The following is a 26703-nucleotide window of genomic DNA, read 5'->3' on the forward strand; positions in this document are numbered from 1 at the left end:
ACTTGACCATTTTTTTCCCGTCCGGCCGCGACCCTCCACCCTTGACTTGGGTACCCTTCCGGCCACGACCTCCCGGCCATATTTATAAACATTGTCGGCCTGCGCCCCATTCCGCTCTCCGACTAGCGCTGTGTTTGAATATTCTGATCTCCAAGAAGTACTGTAATGGCCCGAATATAAGATGGCCCTGATTATAAGACGACCCCCTCTTTTTGGTCAAGTTTGAAAAAAGGATTTTTTGAACACCAAATTAATTTTTATACAGAAAATAATTACAGTACATCTGAAACAAATGATTATAACAATATATTTGAGAGAAAAAGCATGTTATTTTGCCTCATTCAAATCTTAATATCTGAACATTTAAATATGTAAACTAAAGTACAATCACATTCGTAAATTAATGGCTTCTGGTTTTTAAAATGTAAATAAACCAATATATTGTGATCAAACAACAAAACTGCAATAACTGCATTAACCATCAAAGTGAAGTCTAACTCTAACTGTAGTCTTGAAACAAATCTGAATAAGGAAAAACATTGCAATAAAATAATGCAAACCGGTTTAACTTGAGAGTAGTTGAGATCTGTCACGACAGAACATTACTCCTCACAAACTATCTGCCTTGCTGTGCACACGTCATCCTCACGTTACAGGGGTTCGCTGTGGCCTAGGGAGTCAAGTTCAGCATTCGCTTCAATGATATCTGGCGCCATCAAGCGTCGTGAATGGGTATAATGTCTAGACCCCGAATATAAAACGACACCCACTTTTTCAGTCTTATTTCAATGCAAAAAACACTGTCTTATATTCGGGCCAATACGGTATTTTAGTCTTGAGTCTCTTAACACACGTATCCTCAAGTTTCCTTTCAAGTGGAGTGACAAAAAGAATAGGCCTCACCTTAGACCACTCACCTATTCCAGTAGGAAGACAGTAGGTGGAAACGCCCATGAGAACTGGTGCCTTATACACTTCCTCCCATTTCTGATAGGAGACCTTAAACCAGAAGGTGAGCTTGCTTGGCAAGTGATACTAGACTTGAAAGAAATCGTAGGGTTGGTTGTGGCACCTGTTCAGACCCAAGAGATAATTGCCTACCTTGATATCAAAGTGTCTGAGCACAGACAGAGACTAAGTGATCTTATCCCAGGTGAGAGACTGAAACCTAAACACCACTATTTTGAGCACTACCCACACTTGATTATGTGCGTTGGGCCTCTTGTGGGTGTATGGACAATAAGATTTGAGGCTAAACACAGTTTTTTTTAAACAAGTTGCAATTTCAGGAATATTGCACTCACTCTGGCAACCAAACACCAACAATTTAATCAGTTATCATTTGTACTCATCTAGTCTCAATGCGACAAAGTGATGTTCTGAATGAGGAGGTTGTAGTTGCTCTCAGACAGAAATATCCAGACATTAGTCAAGTTAATCTCAAAAAGAATGTCACCACTAAGGGGATCAATTACAGAAATGGAATGATGGTTGTATGTAATTCAACTGCTGGAATGTCTGAATTTGCAGAAATTCTGCAAATTTGTATCGTGGGAGAGGAGTTGAACATCATAGTTCGTTTTTATTTTGTTTGGTATCAGGATCATTTCAGAGCCTTTCAGTTGGCCTTGTTACGAGATAGAAAGGTTGCTCTAGTTCAATTTGTGGAGCTAAGAGATTGCTACCCACTTGTGGCCTACACAGTTGGATCCAGATGGATGTTGACCCTGAAGAGACAAATCATACTCACAGGTATGATTTTCATATACTACAGTGCTGTGAGAAATTCCTCTAAGAGAGTTTGTGGGAAGGGTAGAAGAGAGGAGGGTAGACTCTTCCCTTGTCACCTTTCTTAGCTTCCACTCCTTCCTCACTCTCCAAGTCTACCCTCCTCCTTGCTTTCACCCTCTACTCTCATAAAAGTTTTATGTTTAATAATTTCAATTTTTCAGTGCCGCCCAGCATCTCCCCAGCTGATTAAATCACAAGGTCAAGTTTTTTCACTAGGTAGCAAAAAACTAGGCAAAATACAATTTGAGTCAGTTTTATACTTTAAGTGGAAATTAACCCATACATATTTTTTTCAAGAATATGTTCCCAGCAGGCCCACTAGTTGAAACACAGCATTCTGATTAATTTGGGGTTTGTGGAATATAAGTTAAGCAGCAAAATGCACTCATTTTTAGCTATCTCTGGGGGCGGCCATTTTGTCTTTTGTCGAAGAAAATGACATCACAACTGCTCACAACGACCAATCACGGCTGACCTGTTTTCTGAATCTGAGCCGTGATTGGTCCTTGTGAGCAGTTGTGATGTCATTTTCAGTCGACAGAAGACAAAAATGCCGCCTCCAGAGATGGCTAAAAACGAGTGTTTTAACACGTTTTAACACTTATTCCACAAACGCAATATTTATCAGAACGCCCTGTTTCAACTAGTGGGCTTGCATAGAACATATTCTTGAAAAAAAAAATGTTTGCGTTGACTACCCCTTGTTTTTAACAGGCTCACACTCCACTATTTTCTGACTGAAAAACTGCTTCATTTCCAGAACCATACTGTTTTATTTAAATGATTTATCAGGTGCACACTGGGTGTCAATTTAAATATGTGAAAACAAGACTACTACTTAAAAGGCAAATTGTCTGATTTTTAAATGTTGTCACGTTGGCAGAAAAGTGCCCAATATTTAAGAATGTAGTACTGCTCAGCTGATTAATCACTTAAACGCATAGTATATACAGGAAATAAAGATCCCCAAATTGTGCGTGTGGTGGGAAGCTATATTTACGTTGATTAGCATCTGCTGGTTCAGCCGCCGTATGCCAAGTGCCGGATCATGTCTTTTGCCATCATTTTATTAATAAACAACTATACAATCACGCTACATCTACATGACTAACTTATTCAATAATTGATCACCTGATATGAAGTGATCGCTCTACACGCGATAACCACCACTATGAGAAGGAACCCACTTTTCTGTCTCATTTGTGGCACATTTAATGGCTACTCTGATCCGTTCCCTAGGCCTTGGTTCGTCCTTTGGTAGCCTGTAGAATGCTCGTCCCTTCTTTTGCCTTTTGTTGTGGCCCCCTTGTGCACGACAGCTGTCTACCATTGTAAAAGTGTGGCGTTTGCTTTTTACTAAAAGTAGTGGATGCGTTTTGTCTTCTGCCAAAATGGCAGCGGTAACATGTGCATTGTGGGGATGTGTGACGTTTAAGGAGCTCTTTTTGCATCACTGATCTCAGATCAGAATCAGTGGGGGGGTTCTGGTCCTGTATTTGTATATCTGTGTATTTTTGGTTGCTGGCATGTCAACTGCATTTTTTATTTATGGCAGGTAAAGGCTTCATTGGGAAAAGAGCAGTCTCTGCAGTCTCCCCGGAAATCCCTGCGTTTTAGTGAAATACAGAACCTTACTCTCAGTGGAGTCAACCCATAAACCTGTGAGAACAAGACAACTACTTTAGGGATAATTGTCAGATTTTTAATTGTTGTTGTCACCTTGAGAAAAGTGCACAATTTCAGAGTAGGCTGTGTACAATCTCATGTTTTCCCCCTGGCTTTTAAAAGATGATCAATGTTAAGGTCATTGTTAGCTTGAACCTGGATCCATCTCATTCTCATGAACGCATATATACAGTGCCTTAAAGACATATCTTCAAACTAACAGTTGGCCAAAGGATGAGCTGCTTGGATTTTGATGGAAGTAAATATGGTCCAGCGTGTTGGGGCATTTGTACAGTGAAGCCATTAGGTAGCAGGTAGAAATAAAAACAGTATTTGGGGGAGATTATGAGGCGACGCTTTAATATCTAATTAATTGTCTCTAATTTCATGGAGACATCACAGACATCACAAACATCACAAATGATGACGTCACGTCATAACCTGTGCGTAAAAAATGAATGTATCTGAGCCGTGGCTGAATTACTACGATCGCCATAAATGTCCACTTTATGCTTCATGTTTTAAGGTGGATTAAATTAAAGTAAAATATAAAGTCAATAGTGTTACTCAAAACAACTTTGTAGATTCGATCCCCTGCAGCCAGCAGTTTCCCTCTGCCTGCGCGGAGCACATTTTGGGCTCTGGATGACGTCAATGTCGGATATATGCGACCTGGCCGTTCAGACCGTGAACGCATTGGAAACGATCGGATACGTATCCGATCTAGGACCACATATGAAAGCGACCCAGGTCGCATTTGAAAAAAATCGGAGTTGAGCCGTTCAGACTGTCATAAAAAAATCAGATACAGGTCGCATATGGGCAAAAAAATCCGATCAGGGTCGCATTTGGTGTGGTGCTGCGGTGTGAACCTAGCCTAAGTGGATGGCATCAAGACTGTGGGAGACTTGTATTGCAATGATCTTTTGTCTGATTTTCAACAACCTTCGTCTTAATATAAATTGCAAACTCACGAACTTTTAAAATATTTTTAAATTCGGGATTGGATCCGAAAGAATTCAAGAATTCAACTTGCTCCCCCACCTTTGAGTGAGTTTACTATGTTAAGATCCAGCATCAGTGGGAAAAGAACCAGAGCCTTCACTAGAGGTGATTGTGCAGTACCACATAGACAAACTACTTTCAGTAATCAGGTTTTATCAGTTAAAGGTACTGTGGTCGGGAATGAGATCCCTATTCAAATAAGAGACTGCACCACTCTAAGCACTTTTAAAGTCAACCAAAAAAAAGTGGCTGAAAAGAAACCAAATTTGTGAGCACTAATTTTAAATCAAGCTTCTATGTGCCCTCCTGTTAGTATTGTTATCATAAATTCAAATTTTTGTTTTGTATGTCACTGATGTGTCAGTTCTATGTGCCGATTTCTTTCTGTCCTTCTCTTTATTGTTGTTGTTATTGTAATGTTACTTCTTTTTGACCTGCTAGGGACTTTGTGCATGACACAAAGGTGTGACTTCCTCCATATTGAATTGCAATCTGCTCATTTATGACAAGCTATTGTCTACATGCAAATGGCAGACACATTTGGGATGCATGCATGCATGCATTCAGAATGGCAAAACTTGTTGAGTCAATCTCAGACAGTTTTGATTTCCCAAAACACAGGTTAATGCAATTTAACATAGTTTACTCCGTTGAGGCTACATAAGGGTAATGAGAATATTTCAGCAATGTACCAGAGATATAAGGTTGTAGAGGGTTACTTGTTACATATGCTATGGGAATGTTCGCATTTGAGAAATAATTTGTATTTTACCATGTCCACGGTGTCAAAGCTCAATGATTCTGACAAACCTAATGATCCTAGGATTTGGTTGTTCGGCGACGTTACTCTGCTCAAAGTGAACTAAAAAAAAAAATTGTGATTAGCCAGCACTGACGGGAAAAAAAGACTTGTCAATTGGAAACCTGAAATGTCACCATCAGAGTCACTGGTTGATCTTTCTTCTTATTTTATGCCAGAAAATATATTGTATGGGAATACATTAGGAGAAAACCTGCAAGCTCTGAAAAAAATCTGGGGAAATTTCCTTGAATTTATGCCATCACTATCTCCTATTGGGTGACATGGCATTTCTTTATTTAACAGGGGTTGGTTGTCAGTGTTGTGGTACAAATATTCTATGTTAACGGAATTGTGGTATATCATCTGCCGTGTTTTTTTCCCTTTTTTCTTTTGTGTAATTTCTTCTTGAAATCTTGACCTCGTTTACAAAAAAAAAGAGATTGGATTTATGTATGAACACTGTTTCAACAAGAAAAACAGTTTAACACATACAAAACTATGAAAATTAAACTGTCACTAACTGTCTTTGATGGGCTGGAATCCAGGGTGGATCACTGGTCGAGAGGCCTGAGCTTGCCGCTTGGCTGTAAGCTGAGTTATGTAGACCTGCCTTGGATCGGAGAAGGCCTCTGTCATGTTGCAAACCAATGGGTACTGGACATGCTGACAGCCAGCCACTGGGACCCAGGCAGTTCCCCTGTAGGATGAAATAACATGACAAATTTAAGATAAGCCAGACATCTTTTAATTAAGGAAAATTGAGGAATAGTGGGTCTGTGTATTCTAATCAAATTTAATGCATCTTGAGCAATGTGATACATGAATATGCAAGAACGCACACTAAACTTGAGCTCCATATGATAAATGCATGACTAAAAAGAGACTCTTTAATGGTCCCAAAAATAGAGCATTACTTTTCATTCAAAACTCAATCCAATACAGTACTACCTTGAAGAATGAAGCAGTCAATCTTGTGACATTTTCATATCATGCTGGCTACAGTACACCGCAGTAGTGGTAGTTTGTACTGTTTTACACAAAGGGCCACCGAGTGAAGATGAACTGTCCTATGTTTTAAATGCACATCATTGTACAATATTGTACATTACTGGATGATTTCATTTTACACTTGACACTGTGACAGTTCGTAATAAAGAAAATGTAAGATTACTACCCCTCCTGATTTGCCAATAGTGTTTTATTATTTTCATCCTAATATTAGACTGATTAACATCTGGTCAGGAGATCACACTCCTTTGCCTCCCTGGTAAGGTGATTTTGGAGAAAAAGGTCAGACACCCCTAAAATTTGTGACAGTTTAAGAAATTTTTTCATCGACTCGTGCATGTGCATATGTATAAATTTTCAGATTTTCAAAAATGATCATTATTGAATGTTTTTTGTAAAATTGTAAAATTGTGAAAATTAGTGGACATGCATAACTTAACCCCGCAGTGTACTGAATCTTATGAAAGTTGTAATATGCCTGTACACATCTGTATGCAGTACTGTATATTCTTATATAGTATTTGTAGCGCGTGCGCAACATTAAAAAAGAAAACTAAACATGATATACAGAACTGCTGGAGCTGCCATTGTTGCGTTATAACTACAATCTTTCTCACTATCGCTCGCGTTATTTTCGAATGGCTGCTGTCTCGTGATCGGAAATCAGCTTTAGTAGATGGAATCAAGGTCACACGAGAATCTCACGAGGCACGAGAATAAGAATCTCGCGAGAATGAGCAGGCGAAAGTTTGCAAATGGCAGTAGCAACGAAGTACAACTCCATTAAAAAAAATATGGTGCTATTTAAAAAAAAGTAAACATGATAAAATTGACATTGGCCTTACAGATTCGCGATGTACGGCGTACATGTTTGAAAAGGTGTTTCCACCTGTACAAATTACACCAAAAGCGTACAACTTGACAGGTACGGAACATGAATATTTACTTTGCTTACTTTTAAGTTGATTTACAGCGTGCGCCCCTACATTTTCTATTTCAGCTAGCAAAATTTCAAGTCAGGGGCCACTGTGCTCCGAGTAAAAAAAAGGTGTAAAGACCTGGTCAGACGGAACCTCAGATTCATGAGGAGCAGCGTGGTTTCTGTCCTGGCAGAGGAAGAGTGGACAAGCTGCCTCAGAAGGGTCTTGGAAGGCGCATGGGTGTTTGTGGAATTGGAGAAGTGGTTCGACTATATCCCTCCGGACGTTCAGGTGGGGGGTATTCCCTGAGTATGGGGTACCCGACACACTAAAACGGGTTGTTAGCTCCTTGCAATCACCAGTGTCAGAGTTTTGTCTATAAATCAGATTAATTTACAGAAAGTGCTGGACGGTGTCAAGACTGCCCTTTGTCACCAATTCTGTTCATCAACTTAATAGACCTAATTTTAAGATGAAGTTGAGGCGTTGACAGGGTTTCATGCAAGGTTAGCTTATGAAAATGAACTAAACAACAAAAACTAAACTTGTGAAAACAATTTTGCTCATGAAATAATCGCAACCTGACCCCGGATAAGAAGAAGAAAACGGATGGATGCATTGCATTTCTGCTCATACTTTTACAACAATAAAAAGTTGTAACATTACTTAAAACACTGTATGGCAAATTGCTATGATGGCAACAGTTTGGTCTATAAAACTAATAACGTTTTTAAAGACTGGTTACGTTTGCACTTCAAGGTACCACAGTACCCATGAGAATTGTCTACCTTGGTATAAAGCTGGGATTTATGTCACTGAACTAAAATATTACATAAAAATCAACAATGAAGAAACTCACACATCTGTATTGATACTGATTTGGTAATAAATATCTGCAGGTGTGCCTGGTCCAGGTTCCCATGTTAGCATATGAATGAAATTAATGGAGCTGATTTCCACGTTGACTGGTTGGGGAAGTTCACCCAAGGCTGAAAAACAAACACAAGGGATCCATGTAATGTATTGCATGTGTTCCTGATCTCTTTACAAGTGAAATGCTTAAGTCCTTCTTAAATGTAACAAACCATTCTGTGTTGTTACGATGACTGCACAGCTACGTGTTGATGAAACTGTGCTTTGTCAATAAGCAAATGAAAAAGATATTCGGCGCATGAATCAATGGTAACTATGAGGAGCAAACGGTTAAGTCAAACTCAGGAATAATCCACTGAGGTTTTTTTTTGTTACAGTTAACTGTAACAAATAAAAATTCCACAAAACCTATATTTGACGTCAAGTATACTCTATCTACTTTACTGTTGATAAAATCATTACAAGCTTAATCTATTCTTTAATGATACAACGTGAGCACTGAAAAGATTACGTGTAATGAAACCCTGATCAATTATTTTTGACAATCGTGATGAAATATTTTCTATTGAGATAGTCTTCTCGATACTTTAGAATTTAATCAATTTGAACTTGTTCACGTTCAATATATCGGTGCCACACTGCTGCATCTCGCGTGCGTATTACAACTGGTGTCAGACAAGAAGTAAAACATTAGAAATGTAATGTTCAGTACACACCTGAGAGAAGACGGGGAAGTGATGTAAGCGCCCAAAAGATAAAAATCATGTCAGTACTGTCTCCCGGCCGTCTTTCTGGTTCTTGCTGTAATGTACTCTAGACTCTTCCACTTTCAGAATGAGTCTGTCCGGACAATTTTTCAATTTGACTGTGTCTTCTTGAGGTAAACCACATTATGTTGTGTACACAGGCTTACTAGCTGCTTTCGACGAAAATAACCCACATCTCAAAGACAAACAAACAAAAATAACAACAACAAAAAACAACTTGTTAAACGAACCTTGCACTTGGTCATACTAAGCGACTATAGGTTATAATATGACTCGTTAGACAAGAGTTAACACGAAATAATTAATCAAGTTTACGTTAAGTGAAATGAAATATTAGATATCGCAGCTACCTTCAGTGAAAGCGTTTCCACGTTCCAATATTTGTCCCACACCCAGGCTTGAAGTGTTCGCAAAATGGATGCATTTAAAGACCTACTGTACAATTCTCATACTGTACAATGAAATTCGATATCAAGTTTATCAAACAAGATAAAGGATGTATTTCACATATAATGTAAAAATATCCATAGTTATTTGTGCGGGATGATTAATTGTTCTTTACAGAAATAAACATGAACGGAAACTAATTACTTTGTGCTGCGATAGTGTAATTCTTAGAGGTCCAATTGCTTTGTTGGTTAGTGAAGGCACCTGATTGGAAATCACATGATCGCGTCATGTGGTAATATACAGACAAAGATGCATCTTTGAGCGTGTCAGCCAGTTGCTGCAATACGCCTGCATATCCGCCATATTAGATGTGGCAGATCTTCCAGTGAACTCATTCATTCATTCATTATAAATACCGCTTATCCTCACAAGGGTCGCGGGCGTGCTGGAGCCTATCCCAGCTGTCTTTGGGCAGTAGGCGGGGGACACCCTGAATTGGTTGCCAGCCAATCGCAGGGCACACAGAGACAAACATCTGCACTCACAATCACACCTAGGGGCAAGTTAGACAGTCCAATCAACTTACCATGCATGTTTTTGGAATGGGAGGAAACCGGAGTACCCGGAGGAAACCCACGCAGGCACGGGGAGAACATGCAAACTCCACACAGGGAGGCCGGAGCCGGGATCGAACCCACGACCTCTGAACTGTGAGGCGGACGTGCTAACCAGTCGACCACCGTGCCGCCGCCCTGTGGCAACACACCTGTTTCAAATGATCAGCTCATTAACAAGATTTGCAAAAGCCCGATGATGAGACTGATGATTTGAATCAGGTGTGTTGCCGTAGGGATAAACCTAAAACAGGCTGGATTGTAGCTCTTGAGGACCGGACTTGGCCACCCCTGCATTATCGGATGTCATGTTTCATATAGCTTTCGTGATATTGAAGATTGGGTCGTGTTTATTTACTTGCGTACCTATTTACAGTAAGTTCCTGTGTGGGCGGAAGGACCTGGGTGGTACATGGATGATACGGTCAGGCAACACGGAGTAGAGCCACACACTTTTTTTTAACCTCTCTATCTGTTCAGATATTTTAGTTTTTTGCCCTCCGAACGAGTTTATGAGAAGCACACAATGGTCACAACTTGTGTTTGTTTTTGTTGTTTATTGAACAATAACCACAGGTCATAAACCTGAAACAAAACAGATAAACATGACTTCAATATGATTGTTATCTTCTAATGAATTAAACATATTATACTAATAAATAACATTATAAACAATTGATTATTATATAAGAGATATATATAACTAGTGTCTATTAATGTGGAAAATGTATAGCACATATCGTCTTTATTTTAACAACAGATTTTTATTTCATTTTAATCACAAAACGTATTCGAAATACTGTACGGTAATCATTTCCAATTATAATTAACTACATTACCCATAATGCGTAGCGCTACCGACTCATGCGCACAACGGCTCCTTGCCACCTGTCACCGGTAACCAGTTATGTATGGAGGTAAATTTGTGGGAAAAAAATGTATGTTCTTTTTCTGAATTGTTAAAAATATTCTTGTTAATGCGATGTCTGTAACGCGGAAACACAATTCATGTAAAAATAAGAAAAATGACAAAAATGAACACTTGTTTTTCACAGGACAGTGAGGATATAAAAAGGAATGGAATTTGAAATCAATCCAATCATGCTTTTGTTTCTTTTTAGGAATACTCTGAGAACATACACCAAGAACAAAATTACAAGTACAAGAATCCTATCAGTTAATATACTTGCATGTATAAAAAATTGTGCAATATATGCAAAAAACAATGTTGAGAAGAGAGGTGTTGCTCTCATAGGTGTGATTCCTTGGATGCCCTGCCACAGACTGTGTGCATCGCTGCTGTTTTTCAAGTGGGAGGTGATCATTTGGTGTGGTCTTGTTTTGCTTTGCTCTTTCTGTTCTCAGACTGGATTCATCCCCACCTCTGAAGGCGATGTCCGCTGGCCTTCAACAGCCTGTGGACAGCCAATCGCAGGCCACACAGAGACAAACATCCGCACTCACAATCACACCTAGGGGCAATTTAGAGTGTCCAATCAACTTACCATGCATGTTTTTGGAATGTGGGAGGAAACCGGAGTACCCCGAGGAAACCCACGCAGGCACGGAGAGAACATGCAAACTCCACACAGGGAGGCCGGAGCCGGGATCGAACTGTGAGGCGGACGTGCTAACCAGTCGACCGCCGTGCCGCCCGTCTTGAGATCAGCATGATTAAAATCTCTAGCAAGGATGATGAAGCCATCAGGGTGTGCTACGTGTTGTTCACTGATGGCCTGGTACAGTTCATTGAGTGCTGAGATCCTCTCACTGTTTCTAGACTTGAGTTTGATGTAAACAGTGACTAGCAGAATCACGGTAAACTGCTTCAGCAGGTACAAAAGACGGCACTTTATGATCATGAACTCCGCCACTGGTGAACAGTGTGTGCATACTACCACAGTGTCTCGGCACCACAGATGTAAACACAGACTCCGCCGCCGCAAAGTCTTCCCTCCATTTCCGATGGCCCTGTCTGCTCAATAGCATGCTAGCTGCTCTAGTGCACAGCAGAATCAGGAACATTGTTCACATAGCCATATCTCAGTAAAAACAATCACACAGCAAGTCCTCAACTTTTGATTTGCTGACCTCTGCAGTCGTGTATGTTCCATTTTGTTGTCTGGGGACCGCACAGTAGCCAGGAGGATAGATAGGCGGGGATGGTTGGATAGAACTTGTAGAACTTGGTTTTAGTCACCATACGACAGTCAATTTCCTCCCAAAACAAGTGTGCAAGTGTCACCTGTGAAAGCAGATTCTCAGAGTTTCCATGGATGTTCGTGGCATCATGATTGGCCTGGATATGTTCACGTGGTCTCTAGTACTGGCGAATCGAATCAAAAAGATAATTTACAATATGCCAATACAAAACAATACACACATTTGCTACTGTTTGCGAGAAGTAAAACTAATTGTGAACATGTTTGTGATGTTTTATTAGACCTGATGAAACTCAACATTTGCTACCCTGCAATCACTCGCCGCTCAATGAGATATGGCCTTTAGGCTATTCAGTTATGGGCATTGAAGGAATTGTAAAGGAAACCCTGTGCATTCGAATGCTATACCTTGATCCCCTTATCCTAGAATCACCCCTGGTACCCGGCATTCAAAATTAACAAGAAACTGAAGCAACAAGAGTGTCTAGTAATTTTTCCATGATTGTATGTGTAAGGTAGTGACTGCCACAAGGTGTCGCCCTTTGACCATTTGTTGTTCTAGTAGACATGCATGTCTGTAATTTTTGTCCCTGTTGGGACCCAGTAGTATTGCATGTATCTGCGTGCAGCGTCCGTCTTGTGGCAGTCTGTCTATATATTTGATTTTGAAAAGGTGAGTGTCGCTGCTATCGTCATCCATTCGTTATCATTAGCTTGATATTCTATCCATGGTTTATGTTCAGTTAATTAATATTGTTTTTAATGTGTGTTGACATGCCTATTTAGTTTATGTGAATGAGATAGAAAATATCGGTTGGGAGATTTGCTGTGTTTTGAGTTCTTGAGAAATCAAGTGTTTTATGTTGTATTTTGTATTTATATATTTCACTGCACAATTGTGATGGCAGTCTGTCTTTGATTTTGAAATGGGAATTAAAGCGCGATCGTCTCAGCCACAATCTGAATCCCGTGCTGTTTTCTCTCCGCATCACCACGCGCCCACAACAACACAATGCAGAGCTCATCAGTGCGCGGGGGCCTGTCGCGGAATGTATGGGTTACATATGTAACACTGTTTCAGAAGCATATTAGCGTCCCACATATCCTAAGAATTGTTCTTCCCCCAGCTTATCATATGTCTCAACATCATCACACCTACACTCATAGTCAGTCTCACCAAAAGTACACTCTGTTGATGTTAAGTCATCTGATTCAATTTGCTTGTCAGTGTGGAACAAAATTTGCTTTGTGGCTGTGAACATTAAAGGTTCCTTATCAGACAGCCTCAAAGAACGGGCAAGTGAGTCATCAGTATTTAGTTCGCATATGGTTATAGCAGTCAGGGTCACTGATGATAGGTTGACATTTTCAAACATGTTGACAGTCTTCTCATTCATTTCCTCTTCCGACTCAAATATGAGTTGCTCCTTGACTTCCATTTCAGGCTGCCGAGACAAAAATGCATCATTTTGAACTGCAGTCTTGAGTTGATCGAGCTCTGCTGGAAAGGTCTCAGAGGATAAATCAGCTGTATCTGCTTCAGCGCGTGACCTAACAGTCAAACTTGTCCTTAATATATCACAAGAGTAACGACAGGAACTTTCCCTTGAGGAATCTTCAGCATCTCTGTTAATGTAGAAATTACTTCCTTCATTTTCTTCCTCCTCTTCATCAACCTCCTCCTCATTTATCACTGAGCATGTGATTCTGTGGGCAGGATATAATGCTGTGGTAGTGTACTTCTTCTGTTTGTATGTGTCTGAGCAAACTGAGATCATATCAGGGTTGGTTTCCTCTACTGGCAGAGATATGCCATACATGAGGCCCATCTGGGGTGGGAAAAAGAAATAGCAATTAGTACTTTTGTGTGACCAAAATGTACTCTTCAAATTGTTTCAAGTCAGTCCAAGCTGAAGCATGACCACTGCACGGATCTTGGACACAAACCAGTGTTACCGCTGTTGGAATGTTTAGCAGGTCTCTTGGGCATAAGCCCAATTAGCATTTCTAAACCCACTACTTACTCAATGCGTGTTTGTTTTATCTTTCAAAAAGACAGCCCGGACACCCTGTGGAGGAAACTCATTTTGGCCGCTTCTTTCGGTCATCACCCACAGCACATGGCCAAAGATGAGGGTAGGAACGTTGACCAGTAAAGGAGTAAAACAAAAATTCAGCTCAGCTCCTTCATCAGCACATCAGACTGATACAGACCCGGAGAGGGCACTCCACCTTTTTCCGACTGAGAACTAAGAACTAATCTGAGACTATGGTCTCAGATTTAAAGGTGCTGATTTTCATACCAATTGCTTCATACTCAGTTGTGAACCGTTCCAGTGAAAATTTGATTTGAAACCAGACCCCGTCCATGCAGGTTATGAAAAGAAGTCCAACCCTCACTGGAAACAAATCTGACTTACTGACGGCAATACGGATCAAATTCTGACAACGATCATACAGGGACCAAACAGACCGTATCAGGGGGTTCGGTACCACATACTTCCAAAGCACCCTTCACAAAACTACCCGAGGGACACAATCAAACGCCTTCTCCAAGTCCACAAAAAAAGACAGGTTGGTCGAATTCCCGTGCACCCTGAGGAACCTGCCGAGTGTGGAGAGCTAGTCCACTGTTCGACGGCCAGGACAAAAACCACTCCACCCCTCCTGAATCTGAGATTTGATTTCCTGTATTCCTCCTCTCAAGAACCCTTGGATAGACCTTACCAGGAAGGCTGAAGGGAAGGCCCCAGTAGTTGTAACAGACTCTCTGATCCCCCTTTTTCATGATTTTTTTAGTACAATTTTTTATAGTGCTATTTACAAAATCTTCCATACTTTTTTTTCTGGGAGGCTGGAACCGATAAAGGGCATTTCCATTCACTTCAATGGAGAAAGGTGATTTGAGATAAAAGTGTGGTTTCCCTGCGGCGTCGTACAAGGGAAAGAAAATATAACATATAATATGCTTATGGTACTAGGGGTGTCCCGATATAACTTTTTGCACTTCCGATACGATATCGATATTGCGTCCTACAGTACCGTCCGGTACCGATATCGTCCGATAGGACATCAGTAGGAATAATATATACTATAATACATACATAGTAATCGTCTGTAGGCCAATTGATTGATTGATTTTAAACGGGCTTCCGTTAACGTTTCTGACTACTAACGTCAACAAACTACCACTTGTGCACCCCTCTCGGCTGTGCGATATTTAAAACGAAAGACTGACTCACTGCGGCGTGTAAGCGTCTCCTTTTAGCACCTTCCAGGACCTTTTTGGACCTTTATGTACCCTGTGCTTCGTCGCATTTAAAGAAGACGCATTTGGTCTGGCCTTCAGTATTGTAACATAGGGAAAACATCACTTCCTCTCGCCTGTTCCTTCACTCAAATATGTCCTCCACTCCACAACTTAATCTAACAATACTATTGTTACAGAAACCTCGCCTCACCGCGAAAGTAGACGATTACATAGACGGAAAAAATGGGCTTCCAACTATGCTGAGTCCGACTATTTATTTTAAGTTTCCCATTTATCGTTGATTGCCTACAAAATGGGCGTCCGTCATAGGCCGATAGACGGACCGGTCCGTCACATACAGTAGGTGGAGTGCCCAGCTCTGGTATTCTGCACATTATTAGACATTAATCTCACGATGAAACATCACTTTGACCCACGGTTAGCCTCAAGTACAGTTGCATTGAAGCGTCGGGAATCTGAGCGTTTAGCGGGTCATGTCATGTCATCTTCAAAACCGCTTATCCTATACAGGGTCGCGGGGAGGTGCTGCTAGTTGTAGTTCCAGATCACCCGTTTTGTGTGTTTTGGAACCGGCGTTGGAGAGGTACAGAGGCTCGACAGTGGGGGCTTGCCTAGCTAGCTTTTAGCTGAGCTAATTAGCACAGCTCCATAGCCCCGTTTTTGTTTAGAACACAGTAAAAAAAAGGAAAAGGCTCACTCTCCGGCGGCCATCTGAATCCACCATCCCAGAGGTGGGGCCACAACCGTAGTGCCGGGTGACCGACGAGGGACCTCTACAGCTACGGCTCTCATTCAAGTGAATGCCAGCAGCCCGTGCGCTCGTGAAAATGTTTTCCCAAAGCTTCAATATTTCTAATAAAAGTGGTTTTGGAAGGACTCCCACACAATCAACATCCTCTTCGTTAGCTCCTTCACACGCGTAGTTGTTTTGATCACATCACAGGCTGTGCATGCTAGATCCAGATGCTGTTGGATATAAGACCAGGAGCGGAAGCCGGAAATGACTGCTTGTATATGGGTGCTAATACCGGAGATTTTGGATGTAGACTGATATAATCCAATATTGTTTTTTGGGCTGCAACTGGACAAATATCCGATATCAATATCGGATCGAGACACCCTTATATATTACTATGGGAAAGATTGTTGTATTCTTCCTGACAGCCTCTAGTTATGCATATCGTTGTTGTCCTGTGTGTTGGAAATTTCAGCAGGTCACTCACTTGGGATGTAAACTTAATTATTAGTTCACAAAAAACAACTATTTTCCAATGCGTGTTTGTTTAACCTTTCAAGAAGGCATCCAATGTAAATAAAGATTCACACAAGTTGATCGAATTTGCGCGTCTATTTCTTTCAATATCTGAAATACAGGAATGAGACAAGGTCAAATCTGGACTTCTTTCCATACCACGCAAACACTTACACTTGTTGAAGGCGAACTGAGAAAAGGGCGCTGTCAAAGATGCAACCCTCACATATATAGTGTTGTCCTAACAGATAAATCTAATCCAAAATATTGGTTCTGATCTTCTCCATCTATGGTTTATCACTTCAAGGACTAGGTCATCTGGCTGCAGACATCCTTGGTTACTCCTACCCCTGTCAGGTATCCCTCAAAGTAGGAGTGGGCGATCTGGCCAAAATATCATATCACGATTTTTTAAAAATAAAATCACGATCACGATTTTATCACGATTTTTTTTTACATTGTTTTTTTAAGACTAATTTGCACATTTCTGACCATTTTCCTCATGTTAAAATGTATATAAAACTCAAAGAAAAAAATGACATTTTAAGCCAGCTAAGCTTTCTGAACAGGTTTTAATTTGAATAGTTTTTTATCAAAATGTGCAGTGAATGTGAATGAACACAGCTCGTAATGCGGGTCTAGTACTTTGAAGAGTCTTTCAAACCTCTCGTTTTCCACTGTTTTAATGGGAATCATGTCTTCAACAAGGTAATAACAGGGTTCTTGCACCATTTAAAAATTTAATGATTTTTAAGACCTTAAAAATATAATTTAAGACAATCTCTGTTGAAGAAAAAAAAAATCACTGTAAACAAAGAGTTTTTTTCTTCAAATAAGGAGACTAATATGAAAAAAGAACACCTTCCAACATTTAATGTAAAGCAGTTTCCATTGTTAATAAGTCCTCACAACAGCCTTTCTCAAGCCAAAAGGTTGAAAAAACATCCATCCATCGATTATTCAAACCACTTATCCCCACAAGGGTCGCGGGCCTGCTGGAGCCTATCCCAGCTGACTTCGGGCAGTAGGCAGGGGACACCCTGAACTGGTTGCCAGCCAATCGTGGGGCACACAGAGACAAACAAAAAGTCACACTCACAATCAGACCTAGGGGCAATTTAGAGTGTCCAATCAGCCTACCTTGCATGTTTTTGGAATCTGGGAGGAAACCGGAGTACCCGGAGAAAAAAAAACATGCACGATGCCCCCGCGGGAGAGATGCTAACGGAAGAGGTTTATTTAAAGACAATTAGCTGGCTAACTTACTATTCAAACCCGCTGCGGACACGCTTCAAACGCGCCACTTACTCACATACTTACCCATGTAGTGTATGGACCTACTTTTCCAGGCGTAGTTATTCACCCTGTGATTTCCTCTGTGCACCGCGACGTGCGCGGAGTGATATAATTTGAAGTGTTATCAGTGATTCAACTCGTCTGTAAATGAATGCCGTGTACGCAATAAAAAGAAGCTGAACTCCAAGACTTCTCCAAGTTATTAAGTTGTGAAAGACACAACAACCCAGCTGCGTGTACTTACTTCCATTGCGAGCCATGGGGTTGGTTTCGTCGTATTGTATAATTATTTGGGTCCAACAGACAAGTCTTCAAGCAACAAGTTACCTATTTTCCACACTCTCCTCCTTCACACTTCTCTGCCTTCAAAATAAAAGCATGCCAGCAAACCACTACACAGCAGGCTTGCTCCGGCGTATTTCCGGAAGTAGGGAAGTGCATGATGTGCCAGTGTCATACTTGAGTGCTGCGCGCAGCTTGATTTTCCTCCCGGACACAATTTGTTTTGAAAGAAGCCTAAAAATAAGCCTTTCACCGAGTAGGCCGAGATGAAATTTGGCTGCCTCGCGAGCACGTCACACGCATGAGGCCCGATTAGTGGGCCGGACTAAAATCCACTTCCGGCCATGCTTAGTCCAGCCATTTTTTTAAATTCGTCACCCCTCCCCCCAAAAATGGGCATCCGGCCGGGCCGGAGGGTCCGACCGCTATGGCCCAGGGACGGACTGCCCAGCTCTGGTTATACGCGTCAGCGGCTTTGCGCCGCCATAGAATTTTTTAGAATGAAATTTTATTCTAAATCTCATATTTTATCTCATAGAATTTATGAGATTGTGAACACGTTGATCGCTTAAGGATCTAATGTCGTCATATCGCCCACCCCTACCTCAAAGCCACATTCCATTCCAATTGACAAAGTTGTATGTGTGCACTTATGTGAAGGCCTGTTTGTGTGTGTGTTACACAAGACACAAATAGTTTTCTTTCTTCTCATACTTCTTTCTTCCCTTAGTATTATATTGTCATATGACAAAACACGTATGTCCAATTTTGTCAATTTAAAAACGTTCACATTAATGGGATATCTGTAACGAGGAAACGCTATTGACATGAAAATTAAAAAAAATATAAAAATATGGACATGATATTATACTTTACAGTTGTGAACAGTTTCAATTCCTAATACAATGCAACAGTTTTGTTTTATTTTTATTCATTGGCACAAAATACATTGTATAACACACTTTTTATACTTACGATTAATGCTCTTGGGAGAGTTGCTTGAAGTTTACAAAGGAATCCAGTGTAGTACAGACAATATACTAATGTCATCAAGGCTCCAATGCAACAAATCAGAAGACCAACAGTTGTGCCAAGAACAGGTACTGTGGAAATACAGACACATGTACACACACACTGTGAAATGTTTGTTACTTCAACTGCCTCTGGAATGTCAGTCCATTAGCTAAGGTGTCTGACAGAAGAAAAGTGGGCAACATTTTTAATGATTACCGTATTTTCTGGACTATAAGACTTTTTTCCTAGGTTCTGAACCATGTGGCTTAGTTCGGTGCGGCTATTCTGTGGATTTTTCTTCCACCTGTAGGGGCGGTCTAACCGGAATTACAATACAGTACAATACAATTGCCATGAACAGTGTGACTGCAGTTGGGGGAGTTCAACAGGTGAGGGTGCTATGCACTAGGTTATGAATTAGGTGGTATGTGGGAGTTAAAGGGACGCTAGGTTGAGCTTAACATTGGCACTTATATCATAGGTTTGCATGTAAAAGTGACATCAGTACTAAAGTGCCCCCCCAAAAGACTCTGTCGTGATTTAAGCTCCACAAAATCAAAAATACCGTGGCGATTGCTCCTCCACTTTCACAAACTGAAGCGGACAACAGCATGAATGCGCACACGAACCTCGACTGGTTATATTCCGGACATTTAGCTACGCTAAACTCGTGTCAACTCCCAGGAGGGCGATGGCGGCTTGCAGCGAGCAGCAGGGCAGGCAGATTGGACCTTTATACCCCCACCCCCTTCCCTCCCCAGTAAGGTAGGATAACGGACGGCTAATAGCAACAACTAACTTCAGAACGTTAAAACAGAAGGCGCTAGCACAACAACATTAGCTCCTGACTGTCCGCCCAGGGTGTGGAGGTGAACATGAGCCTGCGTCTTCATGTCGCGGGGTTGCCTTCCAAGCAGCCGCGTGCGGTGTCCGACACTGCTTGCAGCCGACACCTTCTGCCTGAGTGAAGCGGCGTGAGAGTGAGGTAAGCCCTCATCGAACAAGCGGCAATGTTCAGCACACAAAAAGTTCCAGCGAGGCTGACTGCACAGCCGAGTGCGCCCGCATTGGAACGTGCCATTTCGGCTGTTACCTTCCAAATTGGACAGCGTGTTGTAGGTCAAAAAATTGGGGCCATTCCTCATCTAAATAAATGTGCACGTCTACTCATTCCCACCTCAGTCTCTAACTATCCTGACTGGTGTTTAATGCCTCGACCATTCTAACCGTGAAGAAGCAGTGTGCACTCATCCCAGCATAAAGCTATGTAGCTCTGCTCATTTCCACATTTCCTCATTCTCATATAAAACAGCCACGGAGAGGTTAATCCTTTTGCTATGTTGAAGTGGGCATTATTAGGGATGTCCGCATAAATTTTGGTGCCAATTGATCGCCGTTTTTGGACGTTATAAGCAATGAAAGTACAATGATTTCCAATGGAGAGTTTGGAATCGGTTCCTCGCGTGACTCCGGCTGAACAAGGATAGAACGGTAGGTGGCGCGGCCATTGGCCTAATTAACGAGAGGTGTTATTCATGGAGTTACTTATTTCCTAATTTCTCCAAAATGAATGGATAAAATAGAAAATGGCAACTCTTCCTTTTCCTGATCAAAAAAAATATAAAATGAACTTGTTAGTGAAAACATGGCCCCACATGGCCCCACCGTCCCTTTACTATATTATGATCCATAGTGTCAAAAGCTTTTTTAAGTCTATGAAAATCCCAACAGTAGATTGGTTTTTACCTATACTAGAAGCAATTTCTTCCACAAGTTCCATTACAGCCATGGAGGTGGATCTTTTTTCTCTGAAACCGTATTGACTGTTGTGGTTTTTGATGAAGTTGTTAAGTCTGCGTGAAAAAAGTTTTTCTAGAATTTTTGAAAACTGTGGCAGCAGTGATATTGGTCTGTAGTTTGTGAATAGATGTTTATCTCCACTTTTATATATTGGAATAACTTTTGCTGTTTTCATTTTGGATTGGAAAATACCAGTTTTGAAAGACAGGTTACAGATGTATGTGAATAGTTGCACTTGCACATGTATTCTGTAATACTTTTTATCAATATCAAATCAAGGTTAAAACAGTCAGTGGTCTTTTTATTTTTTAATTGTTTTTATAACATTTAATATTTCTATATCATTTATAGCACTGAGGAACATAGTATGGGAATTATTTTTAATACATTTATGTATTTCATATTTAGTTACTGGATCAGGGATTTCCTTCCTGCTAGTTTACTACAACTTGAATGAAATAGTTATTAAATTCATTTGTTGATGTCTGTTATTTTATTAATAACTGTAATTTTTTATCTACTATAAAATATTCAAGATTGTTTATTTTTTAAAGCCATTATTATGTAGTTTAATTTTTAATATATTGTTTCCTGTGTGGCACCAGCAGCTTTTAAGACCGCTGATATTCAACCTTTGCTTCAGCGGCCAAACCTCGATCCGGAAAACCTCAGTAATTATAGGCCCGTTTCAAATCTCCCCTTTTTTTGTGAAAATTCTTGAAAAAGTTGTAGCGCAACAGCTTAATGACACCATGGCCACTAATAATCGATTACAAACTCTTCAGTCAGGATTTAAAGCCGACTACTCTAATGAGACAGCTCTTGCTAAAGTGACTAATGATCTTCTCCTAGCTATCTCCTAGCACCTCGTCAACACTACTCTTACTCGATCTTAGCGCTGCTTTTGACGCAGTCGATAACATACTATTAGAACGCCTTGAAGCGTGTGTTGATATCTCAGGCTCAGCACTTTCTTGGTTTAACCCATTAAAGCCTGAAGCCCCTCGTGAGACATCTCATTAAACCTACGGTCGTCATTGAAGTCACCCGCTATTCACAGCCCGGCCCGGCCTCTGTCCTCCATAAATATCTGGAGTTGACTACGTTGTTTATATATTAATTGTTATGTGCATATGTTATTCTACCCTATTCAACTTTATTGTGTGAAGGCCTTCGCCCTCACACATGTTATTCTAAACCATTCAACTTTATTGTGTGAAGGCGAAGGCATTCCAACTTTAATGGATTCCAAAAATTCACGGCTTCCGGGGGTCCGTTTGTTTTCCCCCCTAACTTTTATGGTTCCCCAAAATTCCCCCATTTTCACTCCCCAAAACCCCATTCATTTCCAATGGAAAATTCAAAGTTGTACTACTTCCACATACTTCATCCGATTCACCCCGATCGAATTTCAAATTATTCGAAAAATTCATGCCATCGGAATTTCCTTTTTTTTTGCCCCTAACATTTACGGTTCCCCAAAAATTCACAATTTTTCACCCCAAAAAAACCCATTCATTTCCAATGGGACGTTCAGCACTTCCTCATCTGCTGAGTTGGTTTGATTCCCGCTCAAGGAGGCCATTCAACTTCATTCAGCTCATTCAACTCACATTACACATCACACACAATTCCTACTTCTAAAAAATTCAAATTATTCAACCTTAAAAAAACATAAAAAAATTGACCATTCATTCCCAATGGCACATTCAACAGTTGCCATTTAAACCATTCCAATTTCAAATTCACAACATTCAGCTTCCTACTTCCCCAAAATTCAAATTATTCAACCCTTTAAACGCATTAAAAAAAAAATAATCCCAATGGCACATTTATAGCCTTCAACTCATTGAACTCACATTCCAATATCAGAGGCTGATAGCTCTGTGTTAGAGTGGTGGTTTCCCAACCAGGAGGTGGTGGGTTCGACCCCTGCCCATTCCATTCTTGTTTCAATTTTTTTTCATTCCACTTTTTTCATCTTTATTCAGTATCATTCAACTTTATTCAGCATCGATCGATTTTATTCCACTTTACTCAACTTCATTCAGTGTCATTCAAATCTATCTAACTTAATTAAATAACAACTCACCACACTTGAATACTCATCCCCAGGTGGCCCTAATTAATCACCATTCCCAAAGGCACGTTCACACCGTTCAGCTCATTAGACTTACATTCCAACATTGGCGTCTACATAGCTCAGTGGTAAAGTTGTCCTTTCCCAAACAGGAGGTTGTTGGTTCAATCCTGGCCATTCCATCCTTGTTAAAAATTTTTTCCCTGACTTCCGTCTTCCCAAAAATTCAAATTATTCAACCTTAAAAAAAAAACATTAAAACATTCACCACTCATTCCCAATGTCACATTCAACACTTCATATTTAAAACCATTCAGATTTCAAAATCTCAACATTCAGCTCATTCAACTCACATTGGTTAAGCTTTTCAACACACCTGCAATTCCTACTTCCCAAAAATAGAAATTATTCAACCTTAAAAACACCATTAAATTTGCAACCTGCAATTTCTACTTCATTCCACTTTTTTCAGTGTCATTAAACTTTATTCAACTTTATTCCAATGCATTCCGCAGTTCCTTTTCAGCTTCCTTCGCCTTCACACGCAATTTCTCCAGAAATTGCATTCTCTAGTTGTGTGAAGTCCTTCGCTTTCACACGTTATTCTACACCATTCAACTTTATTATTATTATTATTTTTATTTTATTCCTCGCGCTTTTTTGGCATTCTTTTACTTCCACATTTTTCAACCGATTCTCGCCATTCCAGCTTCAATATATTCCAAAAATTCCTGACAGCATGGATTCCTTTTTTTTTCGCTGAGAAAATGTACGGTTTCCCTTAAATTCCCCGTTTTTCACCCCAAAAATCCCATTCATTTCCAATGGCATATTCAACATTTCCCATTTCCACCATTCAGATTCAACTCATTCAACTCACATAGGTAAAGCTATTCAACACACCCACAATTCCTATTTCCACAAAATTCAACTTATTCACCAGTAAAAAAAACAAAAAAATTCCACCATTCATTCCCATTGCCACATTCAGCAATTCACATTTAGATCATTCCAATTTGAAATTCACAACATTCATCTCATTCAACTCATTTTAGTCAAGCTTTTCAACATATCCAAAATTCTTATTTCCCACACATTCAACTCATTCACCCTTAAAAAACCCACACAAATTCAACTATTCACCATTCATTTCCATTGGCAAAATCCATCCATCCATTATCTGTACCGCTTCTCCTCACAAGGGTCGCGGGGCGTGCTGGAGCCTATCCCAGCTGTCTTTGGGCAGTAGGCGGGGGACACCCTGAACTGGTTGCCAGCCAATCGCAGGGCACACAGAGACAAACATCCGCACTCACAATCACACCTAGGGGCAATTTAGAGTATCCAATCAACTTACCATGCATGTTTTTGGAATGTGGGAGGAAACCGGAGTGCCCGGAGAAAACCCACGCAGGCACGGGGAGAACATGCAAACTCCACAAAGGGAGGCCGGAGCCGGGATCGAACCCACGACCTCTGAACTGTGAGGCGGACGTGTTAACCAGTCGACCACCGTGCCGCCTTGGCAAAATCAGGTTTTCACATTTACACCATTCCAATTTCCACAAATTCAAGTTATTCAACTCATTCAGCTCACATTCAGCTTTTCAACACCCCCAAAATACCTACTTTCCACAGATTCAACTCATTCACACTTAAAAAAACCACAAAAATTCAACTACTCACCATTCATTTTCATTGGAACATTCAACTTTTCACATTTACACCATTCCAATTTCGACAAATTCAAGTCGTTCAACTAATTCAGCTCACATTCAGCTTTTCAACACCCCCAAAATTCCTACTTCCCACACATCCAACTCATTCACACTTTAAAAACCCACAAAAATTCAATTATTCACCATTCATTTCCATTGGAACATTCAACTTTTCACATTTACACCTTCCCAATTTCCACAAATTAAAGTCATTCAACTCATTCAACTCACATTGAGCTTTTCAACACCCCCAAAATTCCTACTTTCCACACATTCAACTCATTCACACTTAAAAACCCCCACAAAAGTTTAACTATTCCCCTATTCGTTTCCATTGGCAGATTTAACTTTTCGCATTTACTTTTCGATATGTTCGATCTCTGCCCATTCCACAATATTTCATTCAACTCACATTCAACATCACCCACAAGTCCTACTTCCCAAAAATTCTAATTATTCAACCTTAATAAAACTATTAAAAAATTCACCATTCATTCCAATTGCACATTCAACACTTCACATTTAAACCATTCAGATTTCAAAATCACAAGATTCAGCTCGTTAAACTCACATTGGTTCAGCTTTTCAACACACCTGCAATTCATACTTCACAATAATTAAATTATTATTCAAATTATTAAATCTTAAAACACATTAGCCATTCAGTCTTACTTGCACATTCAACATTTCACATTTACATCCTTCCAGTTAAGTCCCTGATGATGTAGTGAGTACACACGCCGAGTTATGAGTGGGCAGCGCTGGTTTGTTTCCCGCTCAGTCCAAAACTTTTCATAGAGTTCATTCAACTTCATTTAGGTCATTCAACTCACATTGGTTCAGCTTTTCAAAACTAATTAAAAAAATAGCACAAAAATTCACCATTCATTTCCAGTTGACCAGTGTTATTGCCCCTTGGTCTCCCCAGTGCGGCATCATCTTGGACAGGGACATTAAATAGACTGGGGATACTCACACCGAGGTCTCCCCAGTGCGGCGGCCATCTTAGGCAGGGACATTAGCTCGACTGGGGATACAGGGTTGAATACATACAAAATACCATAAAAAATTATATATTTTATACCTATATCCTCCATAGCTGCCCACACCTAGCGAGCTCTACAACATTCAATCAATAGATGTTCTTGTGTCTCTTTTTCCATACAGTTCATGACAGGGCACTTTGTTGTTTTTACTTAGCAGCTCCATGAAACCATGGCTCTCGTAGAGAGCCTTCCTATGGCGAAAAGCCACATTGTATCTCTCATCTTTTCTGTGATCATGGGTTTTCCCTTTATCAATGCTTGAGCCACCTCCAGGCTCTGTTTCACATTCAAATGTTTAAAACCGACAGTGCCTCCATATTTTGCATCATTTATTCTTTTAAAAATAATTTTACTCGTTAAACCATTCCAGTCAAGTTTTAGGTGTTCATGTTTTGCGGTAAAATCTCCGAAAACATGTCATCATCATCTTCCAAACCGCTTATCCTAAAGAGGGTCGCGGGAGCCTATCCCAGCCGTCAATGGGCAAAGGCAGACTACACCCCGAACTGGTCGCCAGCCAGTTGCAGGGCACACATAGACACTGTCACTGAGCAGGAATCGATCCCACGCTGCCCGCACACAACTCAGGCGTGTGTACCACTACACTATCAGCGGACCTGCACTTGGAATGGTTTAACTTTGCTCCCGATGCATGTTCATAACTTCTAAAATAGTAACGATATTCAGTTCCCTTTGATTCCTTATGATGACTGTTATATCATCGGCATACGCAGTGCCAAGCACTTTATGAGAATGTCCTACCACTGCACCTGATAAACGGTCATCCATGTTAATATTTTTAATCAGTGGGCTTATCGCTAGTATATATAGTGCGGCACTCAAAGGGCATCCCTGCTTGACTCCTCTCTCAACGTTAAAAAACTCACTTAAAAAACATTTACATTTATTTTCACTTTAGATTTAGCATATAGGCACTTGACCATTTT

At 40.5% G+C, this 26703-nt stretch overlaps 2 protein-coding genes across 7 annotated transcripts in view; both read right to left on the bottom strand.

Moving 5' to 3' along the window:
* Window positions 1–9423, bottom strand: part of crfb2 (cytokine receptor family member b2) — a 26200-nt gene extending 16777 nt beyond the window's left edge. Inside the window, exons 1-5 of one of the 5 annotated variants that reach the window (XM_086051905.1) lie at window positions 9182–9423; window positions 8781–9006; window positions 8051–8180; window positions 7330–7377; window positions 5785–5960 (exon numbers count right to left, since the gene is read on the bottom strand). In XM_086051905.1, coding sequence (XP_085908031.1) covers window positions 5785–5960; window positions 7330–7377; window positions 8051–8180; window positions 8781–8829 — 403 coding nt within the window. In that variant the 5' untranslated portion in view covers window positions 8830–9006; window positions 9182–9423. Of the gene's footprint in view, window positions 1–5784; window positions 5961–7329; window positions 7378–8050; window positions 8181–8780 lie in introns of all 5 variants that reach the window. The other 4 variants (XM_086051907.1, XM_086051904.1, XM_086051906.1 and 1 more) reach the window with 4 other exon arrangements.
* Window positions 9424–10372: 949 nt separating this feature from the next.
* crfb1 (cytokine receptor family member b1) overlaps window positions 10373–26703 on the bottom strand; it is a 53567-nt gene continuing 37236 nt past the window's right edge. For both annotated transcript variants that reach the window (XM_086051351.1, XM_086051350.1), the window contains exons 7-8: window positions 19074–19201; window positions 10373–13826 (exon numbers count right to left, since the gene is read on the bottom strand). In XM_086051351.1, the coding sequence (XP_085907477.1) occupies window positions 13086–13826; window positions 19074–19201 (869 nt within the window). In that variant the 3' untranslated portion in view covers window positions 10373–13085. The remainder of the gene's footprint in view (window positions 13827–19073; window positions 19202–26703) is intronic.

Source organism: Filicampus tigris, chromosome 14 (assembly GCF_054856515.1).
Source record: "Filicampus tigris isolate MCC_2025a chromosome 14, RoL_Ftig_1.0, whole genome shotgun sequence".
Taxonomy (NCBI): domain Eukaryota; kingdom Metazoa; phylum Chordata; class Actinopteri; order Syngnathiformes; family Syngnathidae; genus Filicampus; species Filicampus tigris.